Here is a 12582-nt window from a genome sequence, read left to right as displayed (position 1 = left end):
AGAATTGCAATTGTAACAAAGACCTGCATGGTCAGCACACACCTGCAGTGACTGTCATCCCAAGTTGGTATGAATTGGAACAAAGTTGGGTCATGATAGCAGACGTAGCACAAGCTGTCGTGATATGCCATACGGCATACCGTAGGACTAGGTCGTAGGTTATAAATTTTAGGTTTAAGGCTGTAGGTTGTAGGTCAGGTTAGGTAAGGTTTGGTTAGAAAGACCCATTCTCGTGCATGGGGCAGCTTGTGCTACGTCTACCTTACCAATACCCAATTTGAATTCCCAAAATTGATGGCAAACAGGCTTTTTGTATAACAAGTGTGGTCAATTGATCTAGTCCCCGCTGCAATGTGAGGGTTACTGCTTTTCTACAATCACAATAATTGAATTCATATAGGTAGGTGTTTCATGTTCAGAAAATGATACAAAATATGACACAATTATAGCTGCAACTGGATAGTGGATACCAACCTCAACTAAAAGTTTCTGCAGCCTTATAACCTAACACATGACTAAATTGCCAAAATAAATCCCTTAGTACAATAGCTTGACTCTAAAATAACAGAACTTTTGCATGCAGACTCTGGAAACTGGAGGGTTTATGAAAAGAAACAAAAATAAACATTCACTAATATCAATATGTTGTTATAAATTTCATATGTAGCATAAGCGCCAATACTGCCTTCATTTACAATTTTGCTACTGTTTTCCACTCACAAACGCTGCCCTCCGTGGACAGCAGCAGCAGCAGTGAAACGTCACCCGTGGTGTGACATCATCACCCATGACGTAATGGAAATCCAGTTGTTACCAAGGCCCGATCAGCTGATTGGGGATCTCGTTTTTCTTTTAGAAAGCTCCTAAAAAATGAGACTGCCAAATAATAATGCGGTGAATGATATGTAACTTTGGTGCACACACACGGAAAATGTAGCATGACAAACTTAGGAATCTTTATTGTTTGGCCTGTGAAAGTATGATGTAAATAATAAGCTTTTGTGCAATGCTATTCTTGGGCTCCGCATAGCTACCGTAAATGGGGGATCGACAATGCGTTGAAGTGGGATTGAAATCGAGCAAAATCAGACTCCGTGTAATTCAAGCGTGTTTGCTTGTTTTGAAAGTTCGGGGCGACAGGATCGTGTGATAGCAATTGCAAACGTTGCCAGATCTATTGTGTCCATACTTCCCAGTGAAAAGGGCGCAACTGACACCATCACCGATTTCAAATAGTTTATCCCAGCCTGCGCCCTGCAGAGTCATTCCAAATAGTCTTTACGTGATGCATGTCATCCACGTGTCATCCCAATCGGTTGGTTTAAACATCAAAGTCCGTTCTAAACATATATTGGAGCACCTACCTTACGAAAATAGTGCGGATGTCTTCACACATTTATCACATTTCAGTACAATACTTGAGCACATCAAAACAGCCCATCCAAATAATTGCACACGCCCACTATAACTCTAGACAGCATAGTATAGGGACGGTCAGTGGGAGACACCAGCTAACACTGAGGCGTCGCGACAACAGGGAGCGTTCCACATACGGAAATAGTGCGGCATCTAACCAGCTTGAGGAAAAAAGGACACAAAGCATATACTAACCACCATGAAATGCCAAAGCGACTAAAACATAAGCTCACGCGTCTGGCTCTAAGAGAAGAAAATTAGCTACAATAGCATAAGCAGTGAGAAGCTTCTAAAAGTGGCGGTCAACAGGACATGCACGTTTATTGGAAGATGCGTACCTACCGAGTCATCTAACATGACCTCGGCTAGCCCGCGCGCTGGTAGTCACAGTGGCGCCTACTTAACGACAACCTGAGTATTCCTTCTCCGCCGTCTGCCGCCATTGTCGACAACAGGTAATTCTCTCCGATCAGTGAACAATGAACACAATCAACAACCCGCAATTCTGCACCACAGTGGCTTCCAAAACACGCACGTTTTCCACAGCAAAAGTAGCCTCAAGGAACGCCGGCTCGTAAAACGCACATGGCCCACCCGTCGCCTGGACACGGCGCCACGACATCGCTGCCTGTCTTCGTACGCCGCCGCCTCAGAAGGGCGAGTTCATGCCGAGCTTGGTGTCGAACTCGAGTCTCGCCCGCTTCTGGTAGCGAATGTTGTACTTGAACTCCTGCCGCTTCACCAGCTCCGTGACCAGCAGCTGCAGCAGCGGGCCGGCCAGTGCCGCCGCCGCCAGCCACGGCGCCGCCGCCACCGGCCAGGCCAGCTGCTGGCCGTACACGGCACAGTCGAGCAGCACAAACACCACTGCCAGGAACAGGGAGATAGCCACCGCCACGCTCCAGGATACGCTCGCGCACGGCCACCGCTGCCATAGCTGCGCGCGCCGGTGCACGAAGCCGGCCGAGCTGACGCAGGCGTACAGCACGATCAGCACGAGGAGGGCGTCCTGGATGGGCCGCAGCTCGGTCGGCGGGTACACGTAGTGACACGACTCGGACGGGCACACCGAGTGCAGACTGAGGCCGAAGAAGGCGAGCGCGGCCAGCAGCGAGGGCAGCAGGCGCAGGCCGTAGCACCAGCCGGCGTAGACCAGATGCGGCCAGGTGACGGCCGACTGACACCGGTCCTGGGCCTCGTCCATGATCCGTCTGTCCACGGGCGCGGCCAGCAGTGCGCCAGACAGCACCGGCAGCTGGAGCGAGAGACAGGTGAACGGTCAGGCGAAGGAAGGGTACAGGAGAGGACAAGGGACAGCTAGTGCCAGCCTACACTGGACACAAAACGAGGGCTATGCTTAGGCGCACACTGCGGAAATTAGAGTAGTTAAAGCGCTAAACGCTTAAATGGATGATGCTTCACGTACTTCAGCAATCGGCAATTAATCCTTTCACTGCTTTTCCCGCGGTAATTTGTACCGGCAGCTAAAAAAATCGAAGTTACAATAACAATCGAGCAAGTATTCCACAAACGGGTAGTTTCGGACGGAGCTGCCGATCCCTGACACTCCTCAGATGACCCATATCCTCCTTCCTCCCTCTCGTCCAACTGACCTGCACACAGGTGATCCAGAGCAGGTGTCCGGCCGGCAGCGGCGGCGGCAGCAGCAGCACCGAGCTCAGAACTGCCAGCGCCGCCAGGGTGATGGCCTGGCACGCCCAGAAAGTCACGGCCGTGCGCAGCCGCTGCACCAGGTGCCGCGCCTCCAGCACCAGCTGCGTCAGCGAGACGGCGTCATCGCGGCGCAGCGTCAGCGCGCAGGGCAGCGAGTCGAGCCGCTCGGCCAGCGCCACCGGGCCGTCGGTGGACAGGGACGGCGGCAGCAGCGGCTGGCGGCCGGCCTCGCCGTCGGCGCCGTCACCCTGCCCGCCGCCGGCGGCGGTGGTGTCGGCTCCGGTGGCGGTGTGGGGGTCACCAGAGGGACAGCCCGGCTCCGGCATCATGGAGCAGAGCTGCGGGTGCAGCGGACGGACCGCCAGCGCGGCGTCCGCCTGCAGGAAGACGCCGGCGTTCTGCGGACTGCCCGAGGAGCCGAGCACACACACCACCTCTCCGTACTCCTGCATTATCTGAAATACCGGACAGGGCGCCGCACGGACGGCAGGGGTCGGTCAGATGAGCTGGAATGGCGATACCGGTTGCGAACGGACAGTCAGACAGAAAGTGGTACTCATCAGAGCTTCTATTACAGTTTAAAAGTAAAACAACTTCATGAGTACGATTTACGATAGCTAATATTCCACTCAACAACCGAAATACTAGCCCTGTATGAACATATAAAATTACTAAAGCTAACAAGTCAAATCTCGTCACCCCTCCTTTGCTGACCTGGAGCATGGCGCGCGTGGTGGCCGGCGTGCAGTCAGTGAACAGAGACACCTGCAGCGGCACGTTGTCCACGTGCTCCAGGTGCGGCCGGATCTGCGCGATCCCCTTCGGCAGCTTGGCGCGGTTACTCATGTCAAAGTTGACCGGGTCCGACTGATCGCTGCTGTCGGTGATCCGACTGGCCGAGCGGGAGGCGGCCGGCGACACGGGCTCCTCCAGCAGTTCGACCGAGCCCACCGATCCCCCCGGCTCCGTGGCCGGGCACACGCACTCGCTCTGCACGCGGATACGGCCGTCCGCCTGATCCAACCCGTCGCCCGCGCCGCCGCCGGCCGGGCAGCACTCCTCCTCCTCACTATCGGCTGACTGGTCCACGTCCAAGTTTATGACGGAGGGCGCCGACACACTCAGCGGTCGCAGCCGCTCCAGTGTGCGGCCAGCGGCGGCGCGCGAGTCGGCGCTATCGTTGGAGGCCAGGCGCCGGACGGAGGGGTGCTGAACCATGTCCCCGGTGGGCGCACACGAGCCGTGGTGTGAGCCGTCGTCCAGCAGGGAGATGTGGCAGTTCCAGCCCGACTCCAGGCCCATCTTCTCGCTGAAGACGCGCGATCGTAACTCGTTCTCCTTGCTGAAGTGGACGAAGCGGATGCAGGCCTTCTCCAGGTGGTCAATGAGTCGCACCATGTCGGCTAGCGCTTGGTACTGCATCGTCACCATGCCGGTGAAGATCTGGTTACACTGCACCTGAATCAGGCCCTCTGTGGAGTCCACGTCCACCACTTCAGAGCCGTAGAGTGAATCGGTGGACATGTACTGAGGATGGACCGGCTTGTCAGGCCACGTGTCCAGTGACAGGCCGTGGCCGGGCAGCGGCGAGCGCGCCGCCCGGTAGATGTGACCCGACTGCTCGGGTAACTCCAGGTAGCGCTCGCTGAGCTCCACGGCCACACGGGAGGTGAGCGGTCGGTAGGCGAACGCTGAGCAATACATGGTGACCGAGTGTCGGTGGTAGAAGTCGAGGATGCGGCGCCGGTCCGCCTCTGAGAGAGGAATGACGTCGGTGCCGTCCCAGAAGTCGGAGCACGAGTCGAGCACCAGGTCGGCAGTTCCCTGGCTTACCAGCTGCAGCGAGTTAGTATAGAGCTCTCGCAGAATCACAGAGTTCATGTGCGGGTACGGGAAGCGGATCTTGCTGAAGCTGAAGGCGCGTGTCAGCTTGTTGCGTCGCACCGGGTCCAGCTTCAGGTGCTTGTAGCAGGCCATCTGCGACTCGAGCTGGAAGGCGTCGGCGGCCCGCTTACTGAACCCGATCTGCCGGGCCAGCTGGCAGAGACAGCGCCGCGCCGGCACCGGCACCAGGTCGGCCTCGCCGTGCGCCAGACACACCATATGCCGACAGAAGCGCCAGTAGTCGGCCAGCGTCTGGTCACTGCAGGTGTTGACCAGCACGGCCAGACCGATCGGCTTCAGGCGCGACAGCGAGTCGCGCCAGTGCGGGTCGTCGAACTGGATCGACCACGGCTCGGCCGGGTTGTCGCGGGTGAGATCGAGCACGTCCAGAGCGGCGTCCGACACCACCGGGTCGATGTCGGCGTCCGAGACATCGCTGGCACCGTCCGAGGCAGCCGCCGGCTCGTCGCCGCCCCCGCTCTTCAGACGCACCGTTACCACCTTCTCAGCGGTCGGGTTCGGCCAGCTCAGCACGCCTTTCTTGTCGACACAGCAGAGCGAGGTGAGAGCTCCCAGCGTGTACAGCAGACTGGCCGTGTGCGGCAGGCTGTCGCACCGACCGCTCGCCGTGTCGCGCAGCACGGGCCACACGTGCCGCCAGTGCGCCGCCACGTGCTCGTGCACGCTCGTCTCGTCCAGAACGTCCAGCTGGCGGCGGTCGTCGGGTCGTGGCTGTCGCATCTCGCGCGCCAGAGCCACCAGACGCGCCTGAGCCAGCCAGGCGGCCGGTACCAGCACCAGACTGCACGGCAGTGGCAGCACCGGCAGCAGACAGCCGCAGATGCGCTGCAGCAGCAGCCGGATGTGCGCCGACAGGCCGACCACCGTCTCGGGCAGCAGCCAGAGCTGCAGCGGCACCGCCACCAGCACAGCGGAGACCAGCGCGGTCGGCAGCGCCGCCATCAGGACGGCCGCCAGCAGACGCTCCAGTTCGCGGCGCGGCGGCGGCGCCGGCCGCTCCTCGGCCGACAGCGCCAGCTGCAGCGACTCCAGGTACGGTGAGGAGAGCACGCGGAACCGGCGGTTGGGCAGCGCCGACACCAGGCGCGGGTGCGTCAGCTTCTCGTCACTGCGCTGTCCGGCGCCGGGGACGTACTGCTCCAGACGGAGCAGGCGCAGCGGCGGCTCGTCAGAGACCGACTCGACGTCTGCCAGCGCGGCCTCGCCGGGTCGCAGCACCACCAGGTCGCCGCGGGTCAGCAGCGAGGCCGGCAGGTTCACCAGCCGGCCGTCGCGGTACGTCCACTGCAGGCCGATACAGGGAGACGGCGGCGCGTGCAGGTGCGGGTACTCGGCCTCCGTCCAGCCGCCCGACTCTGCCGCGGCCTCCGCCGCGCGGCCCAGCCGCTCCGCCAGCCGGCCGGCCTTGGCCGCCAGCTCGCCGTCGGCCAGCGCGCGCTGCCACACGGACAGGGCGGCGTTGGCGGCGGCGAGCGCCAGCACCAGCGCGGCGGCCACCGCCTCGCTAGCACCGCCGTCCTCGGCCAGCGCGGCGCTGGTCACCAGCGCGACGGCGACCAGCGCCGAGAGCACCAGCACCGGCCAGGAGAACCAGACGCGCCGCTGGAGGGCGGCGGTGGCCAGCCAGCCGCGACGCTGGCCGCGCCGCCGCTCCTCCAGCGCCGACACCATGTCGTCCCGCAGTCGGCGCAGCGCCTCGGCCGTGCTGAGGCCATCGCGCGCACTGCCGCCGCCGTTCAGTTGTTGATGAACAGACGCCATCCGATCCAGGCCGAGTACGCGAACGCGATCAGCATGGGCACCGTGAGCGGCAGCACCAGCAGGTAGTAGCCGAGCGGGCCGACCAGTTCCATACAGCAGGAGGTGGGCTGCCGCCAGACGCGGGGCACTGCGCTCAAACAGCTATTTCACAGACCTGGCAAAACACAGATGCAGCATTTAATAAGCACGCTACCATACTATGAGCAATAGAAATGTTTTGCGTTAGCAAAAAAAGGTAGGTACTAGAAAACGAAAATCAAATTATTTAATTTTTAATTGTTTGGATTTGGGATAGCAAGGCATGGTTGTAGACATTATTATCACCAGTATAACGCCTTTTGGGGCGACTAACGGAGCGAGCGAGAGGGTGGGCCTTGCACGTGCGAAATTGCGAGAGGGTACCTCCAACTGACTTGTGCACGGCACCCTACTAACCGGTCTCTAGAGATGTGCCAAATTTGGGCACAATCGGCCCAGCCGTTCTCAAGATCTGGAAGCGGCACCCTGCACGTGCGCACGTGCAAAATGGGTCCCAACTGACTTGTGCACGGCACCCTACTATCCGGTCCCTAACTGTGTACCAAATTTGAGAGCAACCGGTCGAGCCGTTCTCGAGATCTGGAAATGACCCCAGCACGTGCGCACGTGCAGCAGCACCCCAACTCTGGCATATGGATATGCAGTGCCTAGTGGGTGCCTACTAGTGGTGCCAATTTCATGAAATTTCAATTCCAATTCCGATCCAATTCCAAGAAATTGCCAAGTAAATTTCCAATTTTGTCCAAAGCGGGGGCTATTCCAATTTTTAACGATTTTGGCATTTTTTGCGTAAATTTTAAAAGTGTTTAAAAGCGTTTTAAAGGCCTCCGTTTTAAAATTTAAAATTTTAAAGGCCTTGTGTTCCGATTAATTTCCAAAAAATGTTAAGAATTCCGTCCAAATTCCAAATTGGAATTGGACAAAAATTGGAATTCCAAGAAAAGAAATTCCGATTGGCACCAATAGTGCCTACCTACATGCCAACTTTCAGCGCAATCGGCCAAGTAGTTACCGAAATATTGCAACAATTGCAAAACTGACACCTCTTCGTTTTGCACGTGGCACGTGCATAAGGGGTCACCCACATGCATCGGGAATAGTCCAATACTTGGTAGAAGGAATGATGCTACCCTATAAAAATTACCGCGTGTAAATCGGTCAAGTGGTTGCTGAGATATAAGCCTCGCAAAAGCGTCCGCACGGCCGGCCGCTCATACTCAGAAATTTCCGTTAATAAGGAAAGACTTCGCTCGCTTCGCTCGCTTAATAATTGATGTGGAAAGTGAAATCTGGAATCGTCTGCACATTATTGATCACTTTCACATAAATTTTGAAAAATTACTTAAAACTTTATTTATGTGTATCTAGCAGAAAATGCATCTGTTTATGCAACCCATGAGAGCCAACCAACCAGTTCATTGTTGTCTGTTCAGTTTTGTAAGCACTGATTATCATTGTCATGCTGGTGCCTTGAAAAGTTCACTTAAACAACTGTTTTACCTATTATGGGAGACATTTAGAAGCAGACCATTGAAGGTGTACACTGTACATAGGTAACAAATCAGATCTTTCAAAGGCCGCGATTGTAAAGACAGAGTGCAAGTTAAACCCTCGCCGGCACAGGGGGGGGGGGGTTGATGCAACCCCCCCCTAAGGTTTTTCGCGAATAACTCGCGTAAAAAGCGGCCGATCGCGACGAAACTTTCAGTACCCTCGCATTGATCAATTTTACACCTACCCTGAAAATTTCATGACCCTGACCCAAATGACTTTTGACCTGTGACCTCTTTTCCGAGACCATGTTTGGCCGGAATCGCGATTTGGCGTATTTCTGCTCGCATTAGCCGCGCGTTTGCAAGCTTTTCGTGGTTTCAAACGTTCAAACATGTGATTTGATGTTGCTCCCATACATTAGGGTGGGTTTCAAGGTCACCTGAAGGTCAGGTCAAGTCATTGACCTTTGGTGACCTCGGGTGACCTCGGTTCACTTTTTCGAGTTTAACATGTTTCTAGGCTAGTTTTTGGAGCTGAATTCGAATTTAGCAACCATTTGAACATTTACGAAGTAGTTTTGGTGCCTTCGTAACATGTTACGAAGCTGTCAGAGGCGGTTGACACGTATTACGAATACCCGTCACAACCCCTAACGGTTGACCTGACCTGACCTGACCCGACCTGGTCTAAATGCTTAAAGACATCATCTCTGATCAAAACTAACACGATATTCGTGATCAGCACCCCGGAAAACCACATAGCAGCCACACTTTACGACTTTCTAACAGGTCCCAATTTTCCCGTTTTTCGGGTCATTGACCTGACCTGGAAGGTCACCCGATGACCTAGGACCTTAAAATTGGGTATCATCGGCTTCCTCTCGTGACGGGCAACACGCTCGTTTTTTCCGCGAAGCTCTAGCTCGATCAGGGGCCAAATGCGAGGGGGGGTCGTACCAACACCCCCCTTGTGCCGTCGAAGGACGCAAAATGGCCTGTGCCGGCGAGGGTTAAGATTAACCCTCGCCCGTATTGGTGTTTTTCCAGCCGCCAACGTATAAGGAGGGAGGGTCCGTTGGACTCCCCCCTTGCCGTTTCGCCCCTGATTGCGCTAGTTTCGCGGAAAAAACGAGCGTGTTGCCCGTGACGAGAGGAAGCCGATGATAACCAATTTTAAGGTCCTAGGTCATTGGTTGACCTTCCAGGTCAGGTCAATGACCCAAAAGTCGGGAAAATCGGGACCTCTTACTCATCTTAAAACGTCGAAAAGTGTGGCTGCTATGAGTTTTTTCGGGGTGCTGATCACGAATATTATGTTAATTTTGAATTTTGATCACAGATGATGTCTTCATGCATTTAGGCCAGGTCAGGTCAGGTCAGGTCAGGTCAGGTCAGGTCAACCAGTAGGGTCCTGCCAGGTATTCGTAGTAGGTGTCAACCACCTCTGACAGCTTCGTAACATGTTACAAAGGCGCCAAAACTACTTCATAAATGTTCATATGGTTGCTAAATTCGAATTCAGCTCCAAAAACTAGCCTAGAAATATGTAACTTGAAAAAAGAACTGAGGTTATCAAAGGTCAATGACCTGACCTGACCTTCAGGTGACCTTAACACTCACCCTAATGCATGGGGGCAACATCCTATCATATGTTTGAACTTTGAACACTTGAAACCACGAAAAGACTGCAAACGCGCGGCTAATGCGAGCCGACATACGCAGAATCGCGATTCCGGCCAAACATGGTCTCAAATAGTAGGTCACAGGTCAAAGGTCATTTGGGTTAGGGTCATGAAATGTTCAGGGTAGGTGTAAAATTGATTAACGCGAGGGTACTGAAAGTTTAGTCGCGATCGGCCGCTTTTTACATGAGTTATTTGCAAAAAAAAAAAAACGAAGGGGGTCCGTTCGAACTGAGGTTGTTGCCCAGTATTTTACTTGATGTGATATTTATTATCTTTACCCCATCAGTAGTACAGTTTGTAAGATTTATATGTATGCATGATATATGTATGATGTATCTGGAATTTGCTGTCTTTTAGCAGCTTCCAATCCACCTTATTTTATGTAGAGGTATTGAAAACTTTCCTTTTCACCTTCACTTAATGACATTCTTGAGATGCAGTGTACAGCACTGGAACTCCCTTATGCTGCAAGGTGTGACCAAAGCTGACTGTTGACAGCTTCAAGAACAGGCCAGACCAGCACTGGGCAACAACCATTCCTGAGTAATTTGTCTTGATTTGCATGGATCATGTACATCACAGGATCTAGCATGTAGTTATAGAAATGTAACCATCGGCTGTCTCAATTGAAACTATGTTTTCATATAAAAGCTAATTGTACAATGAGAAACACACCCATGGCACCCATACTCTGCTCTATCGTATTACAAGAAAGATTGAAGTAACCTGGCACATTGACTTCTCATGATTGATTCTTCCTTGTCTATATTACCTGGCTCCCTCAGCAAGTCTCCACCCAGGAAGCCTGAAGCCAAATAGGTGAGTTAACACTGGCAGATCCAGTGACAGTGAGGCCTGAGGGTGTTTCAATTTGGGGCAATTGCCCTGGCCCATCTTGGCATCTTGAGTCCTGCAGGCTGTGACACTCAAAATGTATGAAATGTTGGCACTTTTGTGAGTTTCACATATAGGAAGAAAACTGAACAAATTTTTTAGGTTTTTTCTTCAAATGCATTGCAAAGCACTGGCTTACTGCCAAACGAGAAGTTTTTAAAGATCGGATAATCTTTTTGTGGATAATAGGAATGCCCCCATTGCAAGCTTTTGAGGATTAACCAATATGAATCAGTCTATATATTCTGCCCGTATGTAAATACAACTGAAAATTTCATAGGCAGTCATTTGAAATAAAAACCACCTCAACCTAGCCTCAGCCTGGAAAAGTACAAGTAAAGTAAAAGTATTTATATACAATGTGGAAAAGTACTATTCATGACTACAGGAATCTATAAGGCTATAGAACTCTAAATCAGGCATTTTAGGCATCAGTACCTAGACATTTTGAAAAGAAAATGCCCAAGGCGGAAAATGCCTACCTACTGATCCCAATCCCTGAGAGGCGGTGCTACCACTACTCGTGCTTTGTTGTAGAGAATCAGAATTTCCAGTAATTCTGCATATTTTACGAAAGATATGTGTTACAGATAGCTGATTTTATTTGTTAATTTAAGCATAAAAATGGACAAATAAAAAAAAACAAAGCGATAAACACACCAATATCTACATTCACTTTGACGCGCCGATTCTGCCGCAACTCCGTTTTTTTCAAGGTTTGTTTTTTGTTTTTTATTTACGTCTTAAAACACAGCTTTTTTCATTGGCGGGAAAAACGAAAACGGACGTCTCGCTCATAACAGCGAAAAGGGTAAAAAGAGATAAGCTGAAAGTGAAACCATTACGTTATTACGAATAGATGGTGCTCTATGAAATAAAGAAGAGAAGAGAAGCATAGACACAGTTCAACAGCTCACCCCCTGTCCTATAATATATATTAACATATGGTTTCCCGTGTGTAAATGGTTTTAACGCACGACGTGGATGGATTGGAGCACGAGTGTGTTAATGCACGAGTGAAACGAGTGCATTAACGCACGAGTGCTCCATTCCATCCACGAGTACTAATTAATACATGCTTAACGGTGCGAATTAAAATTAAAATTAATCTTAGTCAATGACATTAAAAGGGCCTTTTATGGAAATTCTTAGAAGAAAGTCAATGACCCTTCCGAAAAACTTCATTCGAGAAATTCATCACTGCACGAGCGTGCACCAATTTAAATTGGTGCACGGCTACCTTCGAATTAACGCACGGTTAATCTCCAGTGAACGCACCGTAAAGTATGTATTAATTGTATTTTACGATTCTTCCGTTTCGAGCGTTCTCAATATCGTAACATCAACATCAACAAACACTCACATAACTGTACCTTAGTGCAACGGTATTTTCCAGCACTGTGTAGGACCAGGGTATATTGAGTGTGTAGGACTGCCGCGGCAGGGACAGAAGGGTGGCAGTCGATGGTGTTGGCGCAGTGCGCGTTGGCGCTCGGCGGACGAGTCACCCGGTCAGCACTCCAAACAGGGGCAGTTCGCTGACGGACGTCATCAGGTGACCACAGGCTGCCACCGTCTAGGCGTCTTCCGACTGCAGCTATTGCCTATTGGCAGATAGGTACTGACAGCAACTACTACCAGATCCGACAGCAGCTAACATCAGATATTGACAGCAGCTGCCAATAGATACTTACAGCATTTACCACCAGATACCA

At 52.6% G+C, this 12582-nt stretch overlaps 1 protein-coding gene across 1 annotated transcript; it reads right to left on the bottom strand.

Moving 5' to 3' along the window:
- Positions 1–1334: 1334 nt before the first annotated feature.
- On the bottom strand, positions 1335–10977 carry LOC122386702 (transmembrane protein 94-like). The gene is made up of 4 exons (XM_043376156.1): positions 10746–10977; positions 3805–6910; positions 3030–3545; positions 1335–2671 (listed from the first exon to the last, which is right to left on the bottom strand). Exons 2-4 carry the CDS (start codon positions 6754–6756, stop codon positions 2066–2068), a joined length of 4074 nt encoding a protein of 1357 aa, XP_043232091.1. The 5' UTR covers positions 6757–6910; positions 10746–10977; the 3' UTR covers positions 1335–2065.
- Positions 10978–12582: the final 1605 nt, after the last annotated feature.

This window comes from Amphibalanus amphitrite, unplaced genomic scaffold (genome assembly GCF_019059575.1).
Source record: "Amphibalanus amphitrite isolate SeventyFive unplaced genomic scaffold, NRLGWU_Aamphi_draft 000259F_arrow, whole genome shotgun sequence".
Taxonomy (NCBI): Eukaryota; Metazoa; Arthropoda; class Thecostraca; order Balanomorpha; family Balanidae; genus Amphibalanus; species Amphibalanus amphitrite.
The sequence above is the reverse complement of the archived record's forward strand: the minus strand, read 5'-3'. Positions and strand labels throughout refer to the sequence as shown.